Below are 22,435 nucleotides of genomic sequence, written 5' to 3'. Positions count from 1 at the left end.
CACTCACTCGCATACTTTTCACTCCCTCATCCCAAACAAATGAAAAAAAAACCCCCTCCCAAAAAAAGCATCTCACCCCCCTCCCCCCAGCATCTGCTGACCGACGCCCGTCCCTGTATTCGAACGGCACACCCTCCTAGCGACAGCCCATTTGTTATTCTATGCAAATCCCTAGCTCTTTTTCTTTTATATCTTTTCTCTTCTATCTATGTTTTTTTCTCCTCAAGGTATCTTTCTGGGATACGCATTCGAAGTGCGTGGTTGACCTTTTTGAGTAAATGCCCATTACCAAGTGATGTTTTTGTTAAGCTAGGAGCCCACCCGTTCAGCCAAAGAGAGAGAAGATGTGTTTTTTTGTTTGATGGGAATGTGAGGAGTTGGGTGGGCTATATTGGGAGGGGAAGGGGTGAAAGTGTAAGGAGGTGAGAGGGGGTGAGGGCGTGAGGGGCGCAGGGCGGGCGGGCAAACGGGGGGAGTGAAGGCGGTTGCGTGGGGTTTTGGCATGTGATTGAGGTGTTTCACTTGTGAGGGGGGTGGGAATAGGATGAGGTTTGTTGGGGCGAGGGTGGTAAGGGGTCTGTTGTGTTGGAGGTGGTTTGGATGGGAGGGTTATTGACGGAAGTGTCTTACTTGATTAGGTGAGTGTAAGATGAGAAGGGATTATCAGAAGAGAAAGAATAAGCTAGATGTAATTACTTCAAGGGAGATATGTATATTCAATAGTTGATGCGGGAGTTGTGGCGTGTATGACACGTAATGTAGGTGCTGTCATAGCATCAGGAAGCCGCGACTGCTTGCTTGAGTATGCTGTTGACTACACCTGTCATTCTACATCTGATACTACTCAACAAGCCTCAGAGCACTACTGTATCCTTCAATGATGACGATGAATCCCTGGAGGGCCTGTAGTTGTACCAGTGCCCTTTTAGCGATCCTTACCAACCAGCGAAGCTTCGATCTGTCCATACCCTTGCAATCATCGTTGGCGGAAAGCCACAACAGCACCGCTCTGCTACGTACGTGTGTTCGTTCCAAATTCTTTCGCATCATTATTGAAAATTGGGCGAGAAAGAAGGAGCTCAGTCCACCAACTAGCAGATGGATGCAATGTGCCCCGGAATACACCACTCCAACGTGTGCAAAAGGTCGATGGCCAAACACTTTACGATTTAACAATGGATTGCCTCCAACAAGCCGCCAATACTATCTCAAAGGAGTTTCTCGTCGACACGGTTGTGGTAACCAGTAGAGCGACTGGTGGACCGCTCCCCCTTGACTTACGCTCTGAGTCGAGTATATACCATTAGAGAAAATGACAAGAGACAAAGGATAAGAGACAGAAAGAAACAAATCACCAAGTACAAGAGAAATCTACACATGAGACTTTTGTGTGAATCGCCTCAAATGTCGTCTGTATTTGCAGGATATCAATAGGGACAAAGAGTCCCAACAACCATAAAAGATCGTAACTATACGTCGCTGACACAATTTCGCTGAGGCCTCTCAAGCTACGCATAGCTTTCTCTTTCAAACCAACAAAAGCCACCGCAAGATTGTATGGCAAAAGAAACAAGGTTCCTCTTTACTCCATTAGATAGAATCGGAGCTACATGCCAGAGAGACAAACTAGCAAAAGCAGGCTATTCTCAAAAGATCCAAAACGCCCGATTCCAATTACTACTACTAGGAAGACATAAACGAGGCACCGTCGTCACCCGGCGGTTGCGGCCAATCTGGCGGTTTAGGAGTTTTACTCGGTGGCTCGTCGGGGCGGGGTTTACGACCCCAAACAACGTAACTGGCAAAGATCAGCTCTGAGCTCGCAGCAAAAACTGTGCACGTTTGGCAAACTTACACTTTGTAATAGGCGTGTATGGTCTTGTCTGTGAGGGCAGTTCGCAGGTGTGCAAGGTAGACCTCGACCTCTGCAGGCGACCATCCCAGAGCAGTGACAAAGTATTCAATTGACCACGCGTGCACACCGGCACACAGATTCCAGTAGAACCACTTTCCGAGTACTTTCATACGCTCGTCTTTTGGCCATGAATTGACAGGGATAGCGAATATCTCCTCGTGTACGTCGACGAAGCCTGCTTGCTCGTACCATCGCTTGAGTTTGTTGGCGATACGTAGGGGCCGGCCTAGGCGCATAGCTGCATCGTCTTGTGTCGCTGTCCAGTCTAGGAGCGCGTAGTCGGCAGGCATTGTGCCGTCATTGCAGTAGATTTTGGGATAGAGCTCCTGAGATTCCATCCATCCTCCTGGGTTGAGGTTGTTGAAGCCTTTTTGGATGATTTCGCGAAAGTCGTGGAAGATGCCGTGCGACATGCGTGTGTGGATGTAATCGTACGGCTGCGTGCAGCGCCACCATTCCGGCCGAGTGATGTCGTCCATGAAGAAATCAACATTTTCGCAGGAGCTGTACTTGTTAGCGAGGGTTGCTTGGACCGGCATGTGCGGCTTACATCTTGGGCTGGATCGGAGACAAGTCAATGCCTTCCACCTATTCCTTTTGTTAGGTGTGCCGCAGAAGAAAATACGGGGGACGTACCCGGCACTTTGGGAACTCGTTCGCTATCAGTCGTTAGCGTTCTTGCTGGCACTACCTCGGCGCTCTACGTACCCATTTCGAAGCACCACTTGCCGGTGCCACAGCCAATGTCGAGCATCCTCTTGGGCCGCTTGAGCTTCAATGGGGCGAGGTAATTCCTCTGGTGAAACAGAGCTGTAAGGATAACATGCTGCATGTCCAGGCGCTCTATCTCAGGCTGGGTATCAGCCAGTCAGCGGCTGGAAAAAAAAGTAATGTGTGTGCCAGGGCTGGGGCAGCTACACGTACCGCGTCGTTGGGAAAAGGGTAAGCTAGAGTGCATTAGCTGGGAGGGTCAGTGAAGGAGTCGTGCGGCGATGCTTACCACCAGCCTGGTATCCGTGGTAGGTCCTGCCATATTTCTTGACGTAGTCGAAGATGCTTGGCGTGAGACTTTGGATCTCGCTGTGGCGAGTGAGTTCAGGAGGGCCATTTGAGAGCAGCAGAGCACCACACGTACGAGTTGTCGTAACCCTCTGATTGCGGATCCGACTACAAGTCCCGATTAGCTGGCAGTGCTTGTCGCAGGCCTGGCGGCGCGGCGGGGGAGGCCGGGTGTTTGACATACATCAGGTTCCAGGGTCGAGTGTGTAATGTCGGTGAGGTCCGTGGCACTGGACAGCGGACGCAGCGGCCTCTCCTTGCACAGTTGGTCGGGCACAAAGGTCGCCATGTTGGCGGTTTGCGATGCGCTCCAGGAGCGCTATTTGACTCTGGCCGAGTCGTGTCGAGAAGGAGGCGAAACCCAGCGGAGCGGCATGTCGTTCCCAATGCCAGGGCCTTGGGGGCGCCCGTCACGCCAATGGCCACACCAGGGCGGGACCATCCTGCGCTAGGCGTGGGCTAGCGAACCCCGCAATTCACCGAACCTCCACCGCCCATCTGCCACCTGTTGGACCGACCCACCATCACCTCCAACCCGCCGAATGACATCCCCACGAGTGCGCCGCACGCTGCCAGCTACCGCCGCCGCGGCTTTTGCATTGCGTCGTCTCATCCGAGCGAGTGGATGACAGCTCGCCAGGCCCTCGGGTGCGCCCTCGTCGACACGCCTTGCATGTCTTCACTGCTCCCTCTGCAAGGGATATGCCTTGTTCTCGACGCGCTGCTTGGCCATCTGCGCATCTTGCCGTCTGGCCCAGTTTTGCGGCAGGAGCCTGTTCCGCCTGGATGCCGCTAAAGAGGCACCTATCTGCGTCTCTAGCGCAGCTGCAAACAGTCTTTCTTCACCGGCCGCCCTGCTTGCTGCGTACCGGCACCTCGACAATTCCTGCTACTTCTCCGTGCCCACCATGATCAGTGTTGTCGTCACGGTCATTCATCCACGTGGGTCATCCAGCGACTCGGCGTCTTCGGCGATGCAGTGGCGCGGTTGCACTCAAAAGATCCCCCGTCGGCGCTGCATCCGGGGCATCGGGTCGACAAAAGGACGGTGCCAAAGCATGTCACCAGGGCTGAGCGCCAAGCGGAACGCGTCACGATAATCAACCTTTTTTTCGGGTCCTTGATACATTCGTGACAGCAATCGGAACCTCAAAACCATGACTCTTCTCACCCAGAGCAGCATCTTTCGAAAGTGCACTGAAATTAGCGTGTTTTGAATTGGCAGCAATTAGGTTCCTGTGCAAGGAGAATTGCAGCGAGGCTTCACGTCCAACAACGTCTGTTTGAGTTCAATGCCATGCACTGAGCCTTTAGAGTTTAAGCTGCGCACCTTGGCAGCCGACCTTGCATGCAGATACAGTGCCAATGGTACAGTACGTGGTATAAAACACCACGTTAATATTTGTCATGCTCACTAAATGATTAAGGGTTCGGCGAGGTTCATGCCTTCCACATTTAGAAAAATTTCCCGTTTTCATTTTCGCTATCTTTACCTCACGCAGTGTCGGTCCTTTGTCGGCATTAAACTTGCATCAACAGAAAACCAAATGGCCCACCGGGTTTTTTTGGACACATCAAGCCTCTTGGAGAAGGCTTTGAAAATTACGCAATTGCAAATTAGCAGCGGCTTTGTCCTATCGAAATTGTACCAGACCTGCTGCACTTCGCTCAAAGCCCGAAGTTCAATATACAACTTGGGCATCGACTGCCACGGTGCTGCCTGCTATCACGCACGGTCTATTCTGGCATTTTCAAGCATTTTCAAAAGTAATGTCCTCTACTTGCAATTCAAATGTGATAGAAATGTGCGTTGATTGAGTCTCACTTGAAATTCAATGGCCTTCAAACATTGGATGTCTATCACTTCTAAGGTTTGGAGAATATGGCACTCTCACCTTCAAAATTGACTCTCAATGTGTGGCCCATCACTCACTACACTGCAGCTATATATCTGAGACGTCAAAGCAGCATTGCTCTGAACTAACATCTTGAATGGTATCAAATGAGATACTGCTCATCGTCACAAAAAGCTGTTCATTACACACGCCTGCCAAACCTAAGTACTAGTAACGATGGTTCGAAATGATTTCAAGTCGCTTGCGAAGCGGAACCCAACAAGAGCAGCGAGGTACAGAGCTACCATGCGCAATGTTGAACACATCATGGCACATCGAAGTACACGCAAAACCGGACAAAAACCCAAACCGAAGGCCATACGCAAGACTACACACAATATAGCGCGTAGACCTATCCGGTGGGATTCTCCATGTGTAACTCATTGTTTGCATCTAACTTCTTGTAGATTTGGTGAAAAGCTAATTACCATCTACGTGGGGGGGCAAGAAAAAATACCATTCGTAACCCATGAAGACCTGCTCTGTTCCGACTCTGGCCACTTCAAGAAGCTCTTCCAAAAAAAACCCCCGTAAAGCCATCGAAGGGGAATGTCCGATATGCATCGATGATCTCTCTGGCTTCTTACCAGTATGCTATTGCAGAAGCTGTGGACAAAACTTTCACACGAAATGTCTTGACGACTGGCTGCAGCGAAAAGCAACATGTCCAGTGTGCTATGTGGACAGGCCGATAACGATTGATTTAGTTCAGAGCAGACTCTGGGATGCCGCCAATGGTGAACCTTGGGATGTGTATATGCAGTGGTTGTATACCGGAATTATCCCAGTCCATCTCAAAGGCCTCGATGACCACGGCGCTAAACACTGTCAGCTACTAATGGTGTCACATGCGCTCGGCGAAAGACTTGAGGACGAATTATTCCAGAAAGCATTACAAAAGGAGATTGTCGAGGACATCAGGATATCTTTGCGTGCAATCGGCTATCACAATATCAGACAGGTGTACCAACAGTTCACGAACGGGGCTTCGACGCTTCGCAAAGTACTGGTTGATCTGTACATTGCTAACGCAGACTCAACGAAGTTGGATTTGTAATATTCTCAGCAGTTTATCCTGGATATTGCACGGACTTTGCTGACGCGACAGGGGAAACAGGATGTGGGTTCAGAAAAGGCGTTGGCGGGATACAGAGAAGAAGAAGAAGAAGAAGAAGAAGAAGAAGAAGAAGAAGAAGAAGAAGAAGAAGAAGAAGATGATGATGATGATGATGATGATGATGAACTTGCATATGACTTCAGATATGGAGATAGATTATATGAACCAGGAGAGACGGAGGCAGAGGAGGATGATGACGGGGACGAGGAAAGATAAGTTCCACAGGACTGAGGCGCATCTGAGCTTGGCCATACGAAAGAACAGTTGAGGGTTTGGTAACACGGCAGACTAATGCCTGAATACTTGGATCAAATAGCTTTCTATTCAAACAGACAACACTTATGGAGAAGATGAACAAAAAAAGCAATCTGCATTGCCTGAAGATGGGCATCCCACCTAGACGGATCCGCTAATGTACAGGTGCTCATGTCAAAGAAGCTGTTGCTCATGCATAGTTTACCGGCCTTTCTTGACCCAGTCCTCCAAGCTTTCCCTGGTATCAGCGAGTTTTCCTTCGACGGCACCAACGGTGCCTTGGGCATGTGCCTTTCCAGTCTCGACAAACTGCAGGATGCGCTTCTTCATGCGCAGATGTGTGTCTGCAACGACGGGGTATCGCTCCTCATAGGTCCAAATGAGATCACCCACGTTCTTGGAGGTAATGGGCAGCACCACGTTGGCAGCAGTAATGCCCACGGCAAGGGGCACAGAGGCGCGGAGTAGTATGTTGCGGTTGCGTGTGACAATGGATCCGGCCATGGAGGCAACGAGCACATACAGGGCACCGGGCAGGACCTTCTCGCCAGACTCTTTTGGTGGGGCTAGCGAACGGATGGTGCTTGTGAAGGAGTGCTCTAGGCGGAGCGTCTCGGTAAGAGCGTTATCGACGGCCTTTTCACCGCGGACGGCTTGCTCGTACAGAGCCATGCGCGCACGGCCAATCTGGACAGCTAGGCGGTCGGTAGGGGTCGGGCGGTAGACGGGCTCTTCGGAGGGGGCCGAGCGTGATGGCGCTGGTAGAGATGGGGCAGTAGGAGTGGTGGCATCAATGGGCATATCATCGTAGATTGGCTTGCGGTTCTGTACGCTACGTCAGTACCGAAAGTTGCACGTGCCGTCCAGTAGAAATTTTGTCGTAAATCAAAAAATTTATACGAGACATAGGGCAGCAGCACATACCGAGTAGTCTTCCTGGCGCTCTTCTGCGTACACGGAGCGAGGAGCGAAGATTGCCGTGGCTGAAAGGGCGGCCATGGCGGGGACGACGGCGCGCTGCAAGACATCAGACGGCAGCCGTGTGTTATTCAGAGAGTCTACTCACCTGCCGTAACAGCGGTCGGAAAGCCATGTCGGGCGTGGGGCGGGCGCAATGGGTGGGAGACTGGCCGTGATCCAGCTTCTGATGTTGAGCTTCTGAGGATGCGGCAACGGCCGTGCGAGCGCCGCAAGAATCCCGCCCACCCGCCCTCGGCCTGGCCTGGCCTGGCTATGACATCGTTTGTTTCTCAGGCCCTACCAATCTTCCTTCACTCGTGACACCACCCACGATGCTCAAGCGGCTTGCGCGCACAAAGCAGCCAACAGCGCCCTGGATCTGCCATCGCTGTCTCCACCAGTCGCAGCGCCAACGACGCTTCAACTCGACTTTTGCTGCTGCTGCCACCGCCCCCTCCAAGCCACGCGACCCTGCGCCGCCACTCCACGGTCTCCCTACCAGTGCAAAGACAGATGACGACGCCCTCCGCAAGGTTTTTGACAGCGCCTCGTTCTGGGCGGGCTTCAAACGAACATCGCAAAATGGCCAGCCCGCTGGCATTATCGGCAACAAATACCTTACGCATCCTGAAGGCTTCGTCGACTTTGTCACCATAACCATCCAGCGCTGCAATGCTGTCGTGCAAAAGGTGGCAGCCGCGCAGTCGGTCCAGGATTACAAGCACATGGTTAAGGATCTCGACAAGCTCAGCGACCTGTTATGTAGAGTCATAGACTTGGCCGACTTTGTGCGAGGCACCCATCCAGATCGCAAGTTCCAGCTCATGGCAGTCAAGGCATACTCGACAGTCTTCCAGTACATGAACCAATTGAACACAACACCCGTACTATATGACCAGCTGAAGAAAGGCTCGGAGATACCTGAGGTGTACGAGGCCTGGAGCGAAGAAGAGCGCATCGTTGCGAGGATACTGATGGAGGACTTTGCCCGCTTTGGCATTGGATTGGACGACAAGACACGAGAGAAGCTGGTGGACCTGAGCGGAGAGATTGCTGAAGTTGGAAACCAGTTTGTCGAGGGTATGGCACCAGAGACACTGACCCTACGGTTCAAATCCACGCGGTTAAAGGGGCTGGACCCGAACATGGCAAAGGCTCTGACCAAGTGGGGAGAAACAAAGATTTCGACAATGCATCACGAGGCGCAATCTGTGCTGCGGTTTGTCGAGAACCCAGAAGTGCGCAGAGAGACATATCAAGCTGTCCGCACAGCAAGCAAGCCGAGCATTGCACGATTGGAGAAGATGTTGAAGCTGCGCGCCGAACTGGCCCAGACATCAGGTTACGAGACGTTTGCGCACATGACGCTCGAGAATAAGATGGCACGGACACCAGAGGCTGTCAATACGTTCTTGAAGGCATTATATGAGGACAGTCGACCGGCTGTACTCGCCGACTTAGAGGAACTGATGGAACTGAAACGAGGAGATGCTCACCGGTCCAACTTTCCAGATCGCATCAATGCCTGGGATAAGTTCTACTACACACAGAAGATGCTTGCGACAATGGAGGGCCATTACAGGCAGCGCACCCCTGATTCACTATCTGCATATTTTTCTGTCGGTACCGTTCTACAGGGAATATCTCGGCTCTTCGACCGTCTCTACGGCGTACGCTTTGTTCCAAAGGAGACTCAGCCGGGGGAGGTGTGGGATGATGGAGTTCGCCGCCTCGATGTCATATCTGATACTGAAGGCCATATTGCGGTACTTTACTGTGACTTGTATTCTCGTTCTGGCAAGACGCCCAACCCAGCGCATTTCACACTGCGCTGTAGTCGCGAGATTTTACCCTCGGAAATGGAAGAAATGGCACATATGCAGCACCGCTTTTCTTCACCCATTGAAGCCGCAACCGATGGCATGCCAGTATCTTACAATGCCCAACGGCAAAGTTATTTCCAACTACCGACTATCGCCCTGATTTGCGACTTCAGCAAAGCGTCTCATTCGCGACCAACGCTCCTCAACATTCATGACGTACGCACTCTGTTCCACGAAATGGGTCACGCTCTCCACTCTATCTTGGGTCGCACAGCTCTCCAAAACGTCTCTGGCACTCGTTGCGCCACCGACATCGCTGAGCTGCCCTCTGTTCTAATGGAACACTTTGCCTTTTGCCCACACGTTCTCTCTCTGTATGCCCGCCACTGGGAAACAGACGTTCCAGTCCCTATGGCTGCCCTTGAGTCCCGCCTCGCAATTGACAATCGAAATCAGCACACCGAACTTGAATCGCAAATCTTACTTTGCATGCTAGACCAAGCTTACCATTCCCCTATCGCCGCCGACCCAAACTTTAACTCAACAAAGGTTTACCACGATGTATACAACAAGTACGCGTCAATTCCTGAACCTGCTGGTACAGCCTGGCAGGGCTTCTTTGGCCACTTGTATGGATACGGCGCTACATACTACTCTTATCTGTTTGACCGCGCACTCGCAGCTAAGATCTGGAAGGATGTGTTTCAGCACAATGGCCCAGAAGGCAGTTTAGATAGAGAAAACGGTGAGTTGTATAAGAATGAGGTGCTTAGATGGGGTGGCGGAAGAGACGGCTGGCAGTGCCTGGCTGGCGTGCTTAAAGATGAAAGGCTAGCCGAGGGGGGCGAGCAGGCCATGCAGGAGGTGGGGAAATGGGGGATCCGGGATATAGGGAAGTAGATGGTACATTGCGAACACCGAACATTGTATCATGTGCATAAAGTCGCATCTATACTTTTGTGAATAAACTCCTGGTCAATAAAGTATCCATTGTTGCGGGTTGCAATATGTCTTGCAGATTCATTGGCTCGCTGATCATACCGAACATGGCCGAATGGCTGAATCACATCATTGGGAAACCCCCAAAAGCGTGAACGGCCGAAATTTACATAGTTGGATACAATTCTGTAGTCGCACCCGACCAAGCATGTGGCGTGTGGAGGTGTATCCTTCGCTGTAGGCTGAATCTACGCTAGCCGCTATAAGACGACGCGCTCTTATCGATAAAGTTTTCGAGGTCAGAAAAGTTTTGGTATTCGAAACGCCATCACTATTCCCACAACAGTCATGTCACAAGAAAAGAACATAGATTCAAAGGCCCAGAATGGAGAAAAGGGATCAGCAGAACTAAAAAAGGGAAAAAAGAGAAAGAGAGCTCAACCAGCTAAGGATGGCTGGAGTGTTAAAAAAGGCGCCGGCCAACTAACCAAGTTTGACGACTCTGAAAATGATACACCTAATCCCGTTGCGAGCCAAAAGAGCAAGGTTGATGTTATGGAGAAGACAGAGGTTGATACGGAAATATCAACTGGACAGCCTGAGAAGTCTTCCAAACCGGACAAGCCATCTACACAGCCATCAGAGCCCACACCTAAGCGTGAGCAACATTCCAAGGCCAGGAACAAGCAACCACAGCGGTTGCGAAACTCTCAAAAAATCCAGGACATACCCCCTTATCTTCTCCAAAAACGCGACGAGCTGCGATCAGTCAGAAAATCGCTTCCCATATGGCCCCAGGCAGACTCCATCCGAGCAGCACTACAAAAGAACAACATCCTTGTCTTAACCGGAGAAACGGGTTCCGGAAAATCGACACAGTTGCCACAGTTTTTGACCAACGAATCATGGTGTACGGGATGCATAGCAATCACACAGCCTCGAAGAGTGGCAGCAATTTCTCTGGCCCGCCGTGTTGCAGAAGAAATGGGCAGCTTACTTGGTGACAAGGGCCCAGCAGCCAAGGTCGGCTACAGTGTCCGTTTTGACAACGCCGTTGGGAAGCATACAAAAGTCAAGTTTTTGACTGAAGGTATGCTGCTTCAGGAGATGCTCAGGGATCCCAACATGCCGCAGTATAGTGCGATAGTAGTGGATGAGGTGCACGAGAGGAGCGTGAATGTGGATCTGATTCTCGGATTTTTGAGGAATCTAGTTGCTGACGAGGAGAATAACAAGAAAAGGAAGCATCCGCTAAAGGTGGTAGTAATGAGTGCTACAGCAGATGTGGAGAGTCTTGTGAAATTCTTTGGGGATGATTCGCCTGCAGCAACATCGGACACGACTGTCGACAAAGCAAAAACGGCAAACACTAGCAAAGTTTCGACGTGTTATGTAGAAGGACGACAATATCCAGTCAAGACGATATATCTGCCACAGCCTACACAGGATTGGATCGAATCTGCCCTGAAACTGGTATTTCAGATTCATTATAAGGAGCCTCTACCCGGCGATATACTAGTTTTCCTAACGGGTCAAGACACTATTGAGTCCCTTGAGAAGCTCATCAACGATTACGCTGAAGGCATGGATGACGAAGTTCCTAAGTTACTCGCTCTCCCACTCTTCGCAGCCCTTCCTCAGCACGCTCAACAACGCATCTTCCAACCAGCTCCTTACCGCACCCGACGCGTCATCCTCGCAACCAACATTGCAGAAACATCCGTCACTGTCCCCGGCATCCGCTTCGTAATCGACTGCGGCAAGTCTAAAATCAAACAATTCCGGAATCGCCTAGGCCTCGAGTCGCTCCTCGTAAAACCAATCTCCAAATCCGCAGCCATCCAACGTAAGGGTCGAGCCGGCCGTGAAGCACCCGGCCAATGCTACCGCCTCTACACCGAAGACGCCTACAAGAGCATGGAAGACCGCACCATCCCCGAGATCCTCCGCTGTGATCTCAGCCAAGCCATCCTAACCATGAAAGCCCGCGGCGTCACCGACGTCCTCAGTTTCCCCTTCCTCGACCGACCCCCCCGCGAAGCCCTAGAAAAAGCCTTGCTCCAACTCCTCCACCTGCAAGCCCTTACCGAAACCGGCGACATCAGCCCCAACGGCCTCGTCATTGCGAAGTTCCCTCTAACACCCACACTGGGTCGCGTGCTAGTCGAAGCCGCAAAACCCGAGCGCGACTGCATCTCCGCAGCCATCGACATCATCTCCGCCTTAAGCGTCGAAACCGTGTTCCTGAACCTCGTTACCGAAGAGCGCAAAGAAGAAGCTGAGGAAGTACGTCGGGAGCTGTATCGTCGCGAGGGCGACCACTTGACGCTTCTCGTAACCGTGCAGCGCTTTGCAGCGGAAGACAAAGTGCAGAGAAAAACGTGGTGCGAGAGACATTTTGTGTCGTATCGCGCTATGGAGAATGTAATGAAGATACGCACGCAGCTGAGGGAGCTATGTAAGCAGCTTAAGTTGCTGTCGAATGACGGGGTGGAAGCTGATGATGCGGCGCCGTCGGAGGCGAAGAGTCGGGCGATACTTGAGTGTATGTTACGTGGGTTTATTGCGAATACGGCGCGCTTAATGCCGGATGGGAGTTACAAGACTTTGCTGGGGAATCAGACTGTGGCTATTCATCCTAGTTCAGTGTTGTTTGGCAAGAAAGTGGAGGCTATTGTGTTTAATGAGTTTATGTTTACGGGGAGGGCGTGGGCAAGGGGGGTGAGCGCTGTGCAGTTGGATTGGGTTGCGGAGGTTATTGATGGGATTATGTAGTTCCTCTCTCATACTCCATATTCCACTTGAATATTTATTTAGCTTCTTTAATCTACACATGTCACATATTCCAGTACGGTTGTCTACCTCCGTCTCCCCACACCCCCAGCACCACCTGCCCCCTCCTTGTCCGCCAAATTAACAACCTCCCCTATGCCTGCCGCCTCCTGCTCATCCTCCAACGCGCGAATCTCTTCTCTGCAATCCCACCATTTTTCTTCAGCACGTTCAAATGCCAGCTTCTTGACTTCCTTAGGACTCTTCTCTGCGCTCGTACCCTTGCGCTCCAACTCCTCAAGGATGATATTCTGCCACTGCTCGGACGTACGGGCGTAAAAATCGCGGAGAGACTCAAAGGGACGCGGATGTGGTAGAGTATCTGTGAGTGCGGAAATTTCTTCCTGGGGACCCAGATCCTCTGCTGCGGGAGGGGCAACAGAGTCTGCGACACTTGTGGGAGCTGTAGACGCGGATTTGGCGTCGTCGTCTTCGGCATCTTCGTCTTCGTCTTCGTCTTCCTCGGAGTCGTCTTCCTCATCCGAGTCGGCTTCGTCTTCGCTGCCTTGCCAGTCTTCGAGGTCGCGCTTGAAGATTTCGGTTACGCCGTCGAGGTGGTTAAGGTTGACGGACCACAGCTCGTCAAAGGTGAATTCTCGGTCGCCTTTTTCGTAGGTGCCACCGTAGATGTACAAGGTATCTGCTTGGACAGTGAGGGCGGCATTGAAGCGCGGGTGGGGAAATTCGAAGAGTTTAGGCTTCTCCGGGCGTGTATCTTCTTCTTCGTCTTCCTCTGCAGCTTTGGCAGCTTCGTCGTCGGGGTCGGGGTCTTGGGCGACTCCGGCTTTCATTTCGAGGGCTTTAAGGTTGGCTAGAAGTTCTTCCTCTGCTGCTTTGCCGCGGTCTCGTCGGCTGACATTGGCTTGTTGGGCAGCTTTCTTGTTTGCGTTTTGCTTCGGCCGACGTAGTGTAAGTGGCATGAAACGGTTTCGCTCTACGTTCCAGATGAAGAGCTGGTTGAAGAATTCCGAGTCGATACCTTCTTCGCTCTCCTCGACATCGTGCACTCCACCGAACATGACGCCACGACCCTTGTGGTATGCCATGGTGGCGCCTGCGCGTGGTGGGTTTGGCGCATTCGCTGGCTTCTTTCGCTTCTCCCATGACACAGTTGGCAGAGTTGTCGAAGGTTGATCTGCTGGTGGCGGCGTAATGCGTAGAAACCAAGTATCATCGTGAACTTTTGGCTTCAACACCATGCGCGAAGCTGGGCCTCCGCCGCCGCCTTTTTTGCCTTTGCCTTGCTGTTGCTGCTGCTTTCCGCCAGCTTGTGTCTTAACACGAGAGTAACCACCGTATATGACGGCGCCTTGGTCGTGTGGCAGAAATGTGAAGCTTGATCGAGCATCCGGTATCGCGCGAGCTGCTTGGAGCTTTGGTGTGTGCCATGAGAAGTTGACGCAGTCATAGATCCAGAGATCATTCAGGTACTTTGTTGTGGCAGATGTGTCTTGGAACCCTCCCCAAAGGATAATGTACTGTTTGAAGCTAACCATGCGATGACCACTTCGTGCGGGCGGTGCCGCAGTCTTACTCTTGCCTTCCATACGCGTCCATTCCCGGTTTGTTGGATCCAATTTCCAGAAGTCATTGTAGTGATAGAAAGTTCCCTGCTTTGGAGAGCTGAATTCGCCGCCAAAAAGATAGATGTCTTTTGTGTTAGCTGCACGACACCAAGCATGTCCGGATCGAGGAAGTGGCGAGTTGGGGCTGGTTACTTGTTTCCAGGCGTCTTGCTTGATATTGTATATCATGAGGTCGTTGAAGAACTTTGCTGTGGCTCCATTGAAGTACTCGCCTCCGAATAAGAAAACTTCATTCTCGTTTGCCGGATTAGCCAGGAGAGTGCATGACGTTCGAGCGGACGGTGGTTCAGCAGCGATTTCGGTAATGGCATGGTGTTGCTCCTGTTCTTTTGCATATTGTGCCAGGATCGCGTCAAGATCAACATCCTCCGCGTCAGAATCGAGTTCCTGTGTCTTGGATGCAAGCTTTTTATCTTTTTTGCCTGCCTTCTTCTCTTGCTTGACTGCTTTAGCAGCTTTGGCGGCGGCCTTGCCACCGGATGCCTTTTTCTTGTCCTTGGCCATTTTTCAATTCTGAGATTGGAGTCGATCAGATGAGGTGTGCTGTGGAATGTTGTCACGCTTGTGGTTTTGTGGGCTGGCGAACCCCCGCGATTTGCCCCTCAGTACGTCGTTGGAAATTTTTGAACCTCAGCTTTGATACTCTGGAGCTGCTCAGCCACTGTGACGGTGGTAGAAGAGAATAGTAATTACGACTCAATGAATCGTATAACCAAGCTTGCCATGCACAAGTGTTTGGGTGCATACTGCCTGATGACATATTATTCACCCCGCCAATCATTTGGAGCAGGCATTACGGAACGTTTGGGCTTATCGATAACATTGTATACATTCACTCCCCACCTTTCTCCTCTCCACGTAAGCAGTTCACAAGATGATTCAAGCAGCAAAAATTCTCGAGCAGAGGAGCCACCTCATACCTGGTATGATTTCTATCGTCTCTCTTCAATTTTCGTTAATGGCTTTATACAGGCAAGCTTCGAATCACGGAGCACTTCTTCCAAGTACCCCGTGACTACTGTATGTGGAGTTCTGTTTAACATATCAGGAAACGAAGCATCTGAACTTCTATAAGTCATGTATCTATTGACATTCCGAAAGCAAACCCATCCCTGGGAACAATCCAACTCTTCGCTCGCTCAGCCCTAAAAGCCGAGAAGCCCGCAGACTACACGCCAACGTCGCACCTCGAAAAAGCCAAGACTCAGCTCCCATGGCTCATATACTTGCAAGGCGGCCCAGGCTTTGAATGCCACCCACCCCAAAATGTATCTTGGACGCACACCATACTCGACAAAGGGTACCAAGTACTCCTGCTCGACCAGCGAGGGACAGGCCTATCAACCGCTATAAGCCAGTCGAGTCTGCAGCTGAGGGGTGATGAGAAAGTGCAGGCAGACTACATGAAGAGCTTCCGAGCAGACAGCATTGTTAAAGATTGTGAGGCTGTGAGGAAAGCATTGACAGCCGATTATCCCGAAGAGAAGAAGAAATGGAGCATCATGGGCCAGAGCTTTGGCGGTTTCTGCTGCACGACGTACCTCTCGTTTTACCCTGAAGGTGTCAAAGAAGCGTTCCTGTTTGGAGGTCTACCACCATTAAGAGACAATGCAGACGAAGTTTATGGCCGGCTATATGCACGTGTCAAGAGCAGAAACGAAGGGTACTACCAGAAATACCCGGAGGATGTGGAAAGAGTCAAACGCATCGTCAAGCTGCTCTCCCGCTTTGGCGATACCACAGTGCGCGTCCAAGGCGGCGAAGGCCACCTCTCTGCACGCCGTTTCCTCCAGCTAGGTATCTACTTTGGCAAGCACGGCGGCTTCGACGATGTACACAATTTCGTCCTACGCGCGGATACTGATCTCACGCAATTCGGTCATTTGACACGCCCGACTGTGCTCGCACTCGAAGCAGCACAGAGCTGGGACACGAACGTCATTTACGCTCTGCTCCACGAGCCCATCTACTGCCAAGGCCAAGCTGCGAATTGGTCCGCTGAACGCATGCTCGACGAACACCCCGAGTTTTCTCTCTCCCGCGTTGACTCGAAAGATCCTATCTACTTTACTGGCGAGATGATTTATCCCTTCATGTTCGACTGCTATCCTGAGCTCAAGAAACTCAAGAAAGTAGGGGAGCTGCTGGCCGCAGAAAAGGACTGGCCAAAGCTATACGACGTGGAGCAGCTGAAGAAGAATGAGGTACCGACATATGCGGCTGTGTACATGGATGACATGTACGTAGACTTTAACTTGAGTATGGAGACGGCCAGCACGATCAAAGGCTGCAAGCCCTTTATAACAAACATGATGTACCACAACGGCATCGGCGCAAAGACGGACGAGGTACTCAAGCAAATCTTCTCGTTGAGAGATGATGTCATAGATTAGATTTTGCAATGATACTGCAACTCAGCCCCTCCGCTCGTTAGCTTAGTTCAATACAAATACATCTAAACCTCACTTCTTCATAATCTCCCGTGCAAGTCCTAGCTGCGCCTCCAAATCAAATCCCCAAATCCAATGCATTCGCTTTGAGAAATTCTCCTCAATCTTATCCAAATCATCCCCCAACAACTCAAACTCATACAGCTGCCCCGCCTCATAACTGGTCGCAACAAGCTTCTGCGTCCTCTCCCTCCTCACCTCGTCAAACGCCTTAAACGCGCGTTTAAGCTCTTCAGTGCTGTTGGCATCCTTGATCAGACTGGCGAGTATATACGCGTCTTCCATGCACATTCCCGCGCCGGCACCTTGATGCGGTGTCGTTGCGTGCGCCGCATCGCCGAGCAGACAGACGCGACCTTTAGTGTATGTTTCGCATGGAGGATGCATGAATAAAGCCCAGATATCCGGTTTTTGCATTGCGCCGATGATCTTCTGGACGTGCGGGCCCCAGTCTGCAAAGTCGGCTTGCATGTCTTGTTTGGAGGTTGTGACGACCCAATTTTCCGAGTCCCAGGTTTTGCGGGAGCTGAATGCAACGACTGTGGTTGTTAGTGAGTGATTGGTATATTTGAGGAAGGGGGGGAAAGGGTAAATACCGTTCATTATTTTGCCGTGGGCAATGGGGAATGTGAGGAGATGACCGTGGTAGCCTAGGAACATTTGACTGTTTCTGGCGGCTTCGTCGCCGAGTAGCTCGACTGCTTCATCCATAGGGACCAGTCCTCTGTATGCATACTTTCCGGAGAAGACAGCTTTAGACGCAGGGTTGTCTCTTCCAACTACCCATTTTCTCGCAAGAGATTTGATGCCGTCACACCCAATGACGGCGGTATGCTGTGCTGTGGAACCATCGGCGAACTTGAGTACCATATCACCAGATCCGTCACCCGCCTCTTCCATGTCAACGAGTCTCTTATTAAACTTGGCGACATCATCTGGTATGTCTTTTATGAGCTCGTCTAGAAAGTGAGCTCTGTATACACCCCCGCGTTCTCCACCGGGAGGCAGAAATATTTCAAACAGCGGATCGCCCAACTTCTTGCCCTCACGCACATGACCATCTTTATCTGCCTTTCTCCCATCTCCCACGCGAACGGTAAACCAGGAACTTGCCTTTGAACCATATGCATTCCCAGTCTTGCATTTTAAAAACGCCTGGAAGATCTTTGGCGACATGCGCTCCATTGCGCGTCCTGCATTGGGCCCAAACGCCACGCCAGCACCAATTTCCCCAAAATGCGCTGCGGCTTCATATACAGTGAGGGGAACGTTGTGTTGCAGGAGGGTAATTGCGAGCGCGAGTCCAGATATGCCACCGCCGACTATGGCTAGGGAGTAAGGTTTCGAGGGCGAGTCTGCAGATGCCATGGTCACGAGATGTATGAAGCCAAGGTCGAGGAATTGCCTTGGCCAGGTTTTTCACGGTTGAATCACGAGCCGAAAATAAGCAATGGTAGATGGAGAGAAGCTCGATATGGTGTTGTCCAAGCACTTTTTGCGACAGCCTTTCGGACCGGTACTATTGCCGACGGGGGGTGAGACCAAGGACGTCAACACTATTTAGTTGTCTGCTGTAGCGCCGGCAATTGCATCGGAAAGACGTCTATATTATGGTTGGCTACGAGTGAAATGTCGCGGTAGACAACCACGCCTTATGCGGCACCAGACACAGCAGATAGCACCGAGGTAGAGGTGCCCCGTTCCGATGCGGGGTGAAGAACTATGGATATCCATGCCCGTGTGGGGTAGCTGGCGGCTCCGTTTCGGCGTTGAGCTGTTGCGATGTTCATTCTTGATTGCGCCAGGATGGCGGGATAATATGTGTCATCATAATACCAGCAAAAACCATAGCTAGTCTACTACAGACAGCATTGAACGTAGTATTAGTGATTCTGAACTGTCAATCTTCATGCCAGTGGCTATTTCTGACTGTCAAGGTCCGGTGAGTACATGATATTCGTGCCAGCAATTATCTGCCGTGTCGCGGTAGGGGCAACCTAGATATGAGCATTGTACGCATTCGGCTAGTCCCTCAGCCAACGACACGACATCGATAACTTACTCCCATCGAAGCCCTTGCGGTGAGAAATAGCCACAAGAGCTATTGTTTTAAGTCCACTGGAAATCCCAAAACTCATAGATTTACCCACTTAAAACACACGCATCCAATATCGTGTAAGTTTTGAAGTCTCCGATGTGTTTGGTAGGGCCCCGAAAACGGTTGCCCGCCATATGTCGATGGAGAGACCCTGTCATCATTGCAAGGGGGATCCTGCTCGACGGCGTTGACGCGTAGGAGGATAGTCTGGGCACTTGAGATGGACGGGAATGGCTAGGCTTGTAAACTGGGTATTAACGTAGGAGTTTGTAGCCTCGAGTTCCTGTTGACCGTCTGCTGCGAATACGAACCCCGATAAACCCCGATCTGTCCATGGCACCATCATATGCTGCACCGCAGCCTCCCAGCGAGCAAGGCGAAAAGCCAGTGACAGTGCTAGTCACTGGATTCGGTGTATGTTTGCATCCATGTCTCCAACCTCTCACACCTTCTCGTCAACCACCTTAACCAAATGGTCACGCGATCACCCTCTATCTCCCACTTTCAAACCACTGGCCTAACAACCCCCCCAGCCCTTCCTCACCCGCTTTCCCAAAAACTCCTCCTGGGAAATCGCCTCCACCCTCCCTAGTCTCCTCCCCTCTTCCCCCACCAACAAAACCCCAATCCACATTCATGTCCACCACGAACCCATCCGCGTCGCCTACGCCACCGTCCTCAATCTCATCCCGAACCTGCTTCCCCCAGGAAATCCCATGTACCCGGTTGCAGACATAGTCCTGCACATCGGGCTCGCCGCAGGCCGCAATTACTACGCCATAGAGCAAGGCTCGCGGAGCCGCGGGTACGGTAATATCGCCGATGTGGATCGTCAGCGGTTCGACGATGAGAGCGCTGAAAAGCAATTTCCGGCTTCGAAATTTCCAAGTACGCTGTCGACGAGTTTCGATACTGCAGATATCCTGGCGTGTTGGAAAGAGTCTTTAAAATCTTCTTCCTCTTCGTCTTCTTCTGAAGTTGGTAGCACGAAAAGCCCAGATGTGAGGATTAGTAGTGATGCGGGGAATTTCTTGTGCGGGTTCATCTATTATAATAGTCTTGCGCATTATTTTAGCATCAAGGAGGATGAGCGGCCGGTCATTTTTTTGCATGTCCCGGATTTGACGAGTAGTGAGGCGAAGATGAAGGAGGGGTGGGAGGTTACGGTTGCGTTGATCAAGGCGCTGGTGGAGAGTAGGCGTAAGGCTGGGGGTATTATTGTGGATGGGCAGAGACGGAGTCAAGAGGCGCACAATGGGACGTATGGGGCGCAGACGGATAACAATTTTGCTTAAATTCTACAGGCTTTTCGTTTTTTGATTACAAGATATATTTTTCTGAGAGAAGCATTGGGTAACGAGCGCGTACGTAGCGAAGACTGCAGTGGGGTTGCAGGTCACAGAACTAGGAAAGAGTATGGGCAAAGTCATATAGGATGTATAGCATTCAGACAGTGCAAGAAGATTGACATAACGGTAATCGAGGGTTGATCCTAGCTGGTACGCTACCACGTGACTATACAAGGCTATGTCGAGCAATATGCTCATACGATATCATACCAAACTCAAATTGAAGTCGCCGTCTATTCAAGCATGATGTGTAGCCAAACAACATCTACATGAAAAAAAATCAAATAGAAATCGCTTCTGGATTGTGTACTGAAAAACAAAAAGGTAATCGACCTTGAACGCAATGACTAAAAGATCAGCGCTTTCCCCACAATCCCTGCTGTGTCTCCCTGATTCTCCGCTCTTGTTCCTGGATCATCTCTTCGGTCTGACCGTGGCCATTTCCCCTGCTGTCAATCTCCATCGGGTCGTCGGGCTCCTCTGCCGGTTGGGGAATACGCGCGTGGGGCGCCCCTCGTCGGGGTTCCGCTGATCGCTGACCGTCCATCATACCCGCAGCGCCACCAGCTCGGAGTTGGTTGATAGCGCGGATCGTGTCAATAGCAGCGTGAAGCGTGCGCCTAGCATTAAAGTTCTTCTTGACAGTTGGCAGCAGATCCTCTTCGCCATCAGCATTGTTCTTGCCGAGCTCAGTGATCCAGGGATGGGAGAGAGCCTCGTGAGCGGTCATGCGCGCTGCAGGATCGACGGTCAAGCAACGACGAATAAACTCGCGCGCCGTAAGTGAGACGCCTCGCCAGTATTCCAGAGGGGTAAAAGAATAGTCGGCAACCAAGATGGCCTGCATCTCTTCAAGGTTCGAGTCGCGGTCGAAGGGGGTGTAGCCACAGAGGAGGAAATACGTAATAACACCAATGGCCCAAATGTCGCTATAATCTGGTCAGCGGAAGAAAATTCGCAAAGTCGCTTTGTTCTTACACTGGCTTGCCATGACCTGTCTTTCTGAAAATCTCAGGCGCCATGTAGCCTGGCGTACCGCAGGTTGTTGTGAGGACGTGAAATTGCTCCTCGTCCATGATTCGAGAAAGTCCAAAATCGGCGATAAGCAAATCAGCATTGTCCTCTGGTGTTCGGAACAGCAAGTTCTCTGGCTTCAAATCTCGGTGCACGATACCGTGGTCGTGGAGATATGCGACTGCCGATAGAGTAGCCCTGATCAGGTCGCCGGCATCGGATTCGTAGTAGTTCCCCTTACGACAGATGCGGTCGAAGAGCTCGCCTCCAAGCGCAAGGTCGGTGACCAAATAGACTGATTGTGTGTTAGCAGAAGACACAGCGCCGAGGGAGTTGAGACAAACGGTTGTTCATCGTCTCAAAGTAGTCGACGAGCGTGAGGATGTTTCTGTGACCCATGGAAACTCTCTTCAATACTGCAATCTCGTTCCTGACCTGGCACGTGTCAGCGAATGCGCCCTCCAGTCTACAGTTATGCAACCCACCATATGTTCTCGGCCAGCCATAAGCCTCTTGTTGATGACCTTTGCGGCATAGTATCGCCCTGTATCGATGTGCACACACTCCTTGACGACCGAGTAACTGCCCGCACCCAGAGTCTTGCCCGTCTTGTATCTGCAAGGCTGAACCTGGGGTGTTTGTAGTGCCTGTGCCCCCCCAGACCCACCGTTGGAAGTCTTGGTGGCCATGTTTGCGCTTTAGTCGGCGTCTGAAGTGTGCGACCGACAAATTTATGGTAGAGCGGTGCGAGGGTGTGGTTGGGTGTTGAGGTCTTGGGCTGGGTATCGACTGCTGTGACGAAGGTTTGGTAGGCGAAGCGTCGGCGTGCCCGATGGGCTTGCTATTCAATGCAGATAGCCCTGTGATGCGCGCGGCGGGTGGCCTTTTTTCTTGCAGTGAGATTCGATGGTATTTACTGCACTGGCAGTATCTCCTATCGAAGGTATATAGTCGAATATATGTGAAGCAGACCAACAACTGAAAAACAAACTTGTCGTGATGGGCGACGGGGGCCTGCTGGAAGCTTGTAGGGAGGGGTCCACACCGAGTCCCCCACCATGATTCAACCCTGGTCACTGCCAAGACAATCCGCATTTTGATTGGTAGCTAGGCCTACACACCAGCCGTACTGCCGAACCTCGT

The 22,435-nt window shown here is 51.5% G+C and overlaps 9 protein-coding genes across 9 annotated transcripts; 4 read left to right on the top strand and 5 right to left on the bottom strand.

Moving 5' to 3' along the window:
- Positions 1 to 1,352: 1,352 nt before the first annotated feature.
- COCSADRAFT_196623 (uncharacterized protein) lies at positions 1,353 to 3,331 on the bottom strand. The gene is made up of 9 exons (XM_007698074.1): positions 3,159 to 3,331; positions 3,051 to 3,082; positions 2,916 to 2,995; positions 2,840 to 2,862; positions 2,624 to 2,768; positions 2,552 to 2,574; positions 2,466 to 2,503; positions 1,856 to 2,419; positions 1,353 to 1,798 (listed from the first exon to the last, which is right to left on the bottom strand). The coding sequence occupies exons 1-9, from the start codon at positions 3,261 to 3,263 to the stop codon at positions 1,684 to 1,686; spliced, it is 1,125 nt and encodes a 374-aa protein (XP_007696264.1). The 5' UTR covers positions 3,264 to 3,331; the 3' UTR covers positions 1,353 to 1,683.
- Positions 3,332 to 6,113: 2,782 nt separating this feature from the next.
- Positions 6,114 to 7,397, bottom strand: COCSADRAFT_33611 (uncharacterized protein). Its single transcript, XM_007697395.1, has 3 exons — positions 7,308 to 7,397; positions 7,166 to 7,258; positions 6,114 to 7,066 (listed from the first exon to the last, which is right to left on the bottom strand). Exons 1-3 carry the CDS (start codon positions 7,332 to 7,334, stop codon positions 6,443 to 6,445), a joined length of 744 nt encoding a protein of 247 aa, XP_007695585.1. The 5' UTR covers positions 7,335 to 7,397; the 3' UTR covers positions 6,114 to 6,442.
- Positions 7,398 to 7,500: 103 nt separating this feature from the next.
- COCSADRAFT_33610 (uncharacterized protein) lies at positions 7,501 to 10,025 on the top strand. Its single transcript, XM_007697394.1, has one exon. It carries the CDS (start codon positions 7,534 to 7,536, stop codon positions 9,922 to 9,924), a length of 2,391 nt encoding a protein of 796 aa, XP_007695584.1. The 5' UTR covers positions 7,501 to 7,533; the 3' UTR covers positions 9,925 to 10,025.
- A 286-nt stretch (positions 10,026 to 10,311) lies between these two features.
- On the top strand, positions 10,312 to 12,738 carry COCSADRAFT_167944 (uncharacterized protein; the record flags this gene model as incomplete). The annotated part of the gene is made up of 2 exons (XM_007698073.1): positions 10,312 to 10,423; positions 10,532 to 12,738. The coding sequence occupies 2 exons, from the start codon at positions 10,312 to 10,314 to the stop codon at positions 12,736 to 12,738; spliced, it is 2,319 nt and encodes a 772-aa protein (XP_007696263.1).
- An 83-nt stretch (positions 12,739 to 12,821) lies between these two features.
- COCSADRAFT_78916 (uncharacterized protein) lies at positions 12,822 to 14,885 on the bottom strand (the record flags this gene model as incomplete). Its single annotated transcript, XM_007698072.1, has 1 exon — positions 12,822 to 14,885. The coding sequence occupies one exon, from the start codon at positions 14,883 to 14,885 to the stop codon at positions 12,822 to 12,824; it is 2,064 nt and encodes a 687-aa protein (XP_007696262.1).
- A 370-nt stretch (positions 14,886 to 15,255) lies between these two features.
- COCSADRAFT_80231 (uncharacterized protein) lies at positions 15,256 to 16,774 on the top strand (the record flags this gene model as incomplete). Its single annotated transcript, XM_007698071.1, has 3 exons — positions 15,256 to 15,304; positions 15,354 to 15,401; positions 15,483 to 16,774. The coding sequence occupies 3 exons, from the start codon at positions 15,256 to 15,258 to the stop codon at positions 16,772 to 16,774; spliced, it is 1,389 nt and encodes a 462-aa protein (XP_007696261.1).
- Positions 16,775 to 16,843: 69 nt separating this feature from the next.
- Positions 16,844 to 18,199, bottom strand: COCSADRAFT_80807 (uncharacterized protein; the record flags this gene model as incomplete). The annotated part of the gene is made up of 2 exons (XM_007698070.1): positions 16,844 to 17,370; positions 17,428 to 18,199. 2 exons carry the CDS (start codon positions 18,197 to 18,199, stop codon positions 16,844 to 16,846), a joined length of 1,299 nt encoding a protein of 432 aa, XP_007696260.1.
- Positions 18,200 to 18,863: 664 nt separating this feature from the next.
- COCSADRAFT_276138 (uncharacterized protein) lies at positions 18,864 to 20,429 on the top strand. The gene is made up of 3 exons (XM_007698069.1): positions 18,864 to 19,006; positions 19,203 to 19,343; positions 19,463 to 20,429. The coding sequence occupies exons 2-3, from the start codon at positions 19,263 to 19,265 to the stop codon at positions 20,222 to 20,224; spliced, it is 843 nt and encodes a 280-aa protein (XP_007696259.1). The 5' UTR covers positions 18,864 to 19,006; positions 19,203 to 19,262; the 3' UTR covers positions 20,225 to 20,429.
- On the bottom strand, positions 20,429 to 22,103 carry COCSADRAFT_276134 (uncharacterized protein). The gene is made up of 4 exons (XM_007698068.1): positions 21,778 to 22,103; positions 21,637 to 21,727; positions 21,257 to 21,587; positions 20,429 to 21,207 (listed from the first exon to the last, which is right to left on the bottom strand). The coding sequence occupies exons 1-4, from the start codon at positions 21,979 to 21,981 to the stop codon at positions 20,634 to 20,636; spliced, it is 1,200 nt and encodes a 399-aa protein (XP_007696258.1). The 5' UTR covers positions 21,982 to 22,103; the 3' UTR covers positions 20,429 to 20,633.
- Between the last annotated feature and the right edge of the window lie 332 nt (positions 22,104 to 22,435).

This window comes from Bipolaris sorokiniana (genome assembly GCF_000338995.1).
Source record: "Bipolaris sorokiniana ND90Pr unplaced genomic scaffold COCSAscaffold_2, whole genome shotgun sequence".
Taxonomy (NCBI): Eukaryota; Fungi; Ascomycota; class Dothideomycetes; order Pleosporales; family Pleosporaceae; genus Bipolaris; species Bipolaris sorokiniana.
The sequence above is the reverse complement of the archived record's forward strand: the minus strand, read 5'-3'. Positions and strand labels throughout refer to the sequence as shown.

Excerpts from the sequence above, each read along its gene's own strand:
- COCSADRAFT_33610 (XM_007697394.1), top strand. The coding sequence starts at position 7,534 with ATGCTCAAGCGGCTTGCGCGCACAAAGCAGCCAACAGCGCCCTGGATC.
- COCSADRAFT_33611 (XM_007697395.1), bottom strand. The coding sequence starts at position 7,334 with ATGGCTTTCCGACCGCTGTTACGGCAG. Across the intron at positions 7,259-7,307 it reads TCCGACCGCTGTTACGGCAG|CGCGCCGTCGTCCCCGCCAT; the intron begins GTGAGTAGACTC and ends GATGTCTTGCAG. Across the intron at positions 7,067-7,165 it reads AGCGCCAGGAAGACTACTCG|AACCGCAAGCCAATCTACGA; the intron begins GTATGTGCTGCT and ends CGTAGCGTACAG.
- COCSADRAFT_196623 (XM_007698074.1), bottom strand. The coding sequence starts at position 3,263 with ATGGCGACCTTTGTGCCCGACCAACTGTGCAAGGAGAGGCCGCTGCGT. Across the intron at positions 2,863-2,915 it reads CCACGGATACCAGGCTGGTG|CTTACCCTTTTCCCAACGAC; the intron begins GTAAGCATCGCC and ends AATGCACTCTAG. Across the intron at positions 2,504-2,551 it reads ACGAGTTCCCAAAGTGCCGG|GTGGAAGGCATTGACTTGTC; the intron begins GTACGTCCCCCG and ends CAAAAGGAATAG.
- COCSADRAFT_276138 (XM_007698069.1), top strand. The coding sequence starts at position 19,263 with ATGGCACCATCATATGCTGCACCGCAGCCTCCCAGCGAGCAAGGCGAA. Across the intron at positions 19,344-19,462 it reads TGCTAGTCACTGGATTCGGT|CCCTTCCTCACCCGCTTTCC; the intron begins GTATGTTTGCAT and ends CAACCCCCCCAG.
- COCSADRAFT_276134 (XM_007698068.1), bottom strand. The coding sequence starts at position 21,981 with ATGGCCACCAAGACTTCCAACGGTGGGTCTGGGGGGGCACAGGCACTA. Across the intron at positions 21,728-21,777 it reads TGGCTGGCCGAGAACATATG|GTCAGGAACGAGATTGCAGT; the intron begins GTGGGTTGCATA and ends GACACGTGCCAG. Across the intron at positions 21,208-21,256 it reads ACAGGTCATGGCAAGCCAGT|CGACATTTGGGCCATTGGTG; the intron begins GTAAGAACAAAG and ends ACCAGATTATAG.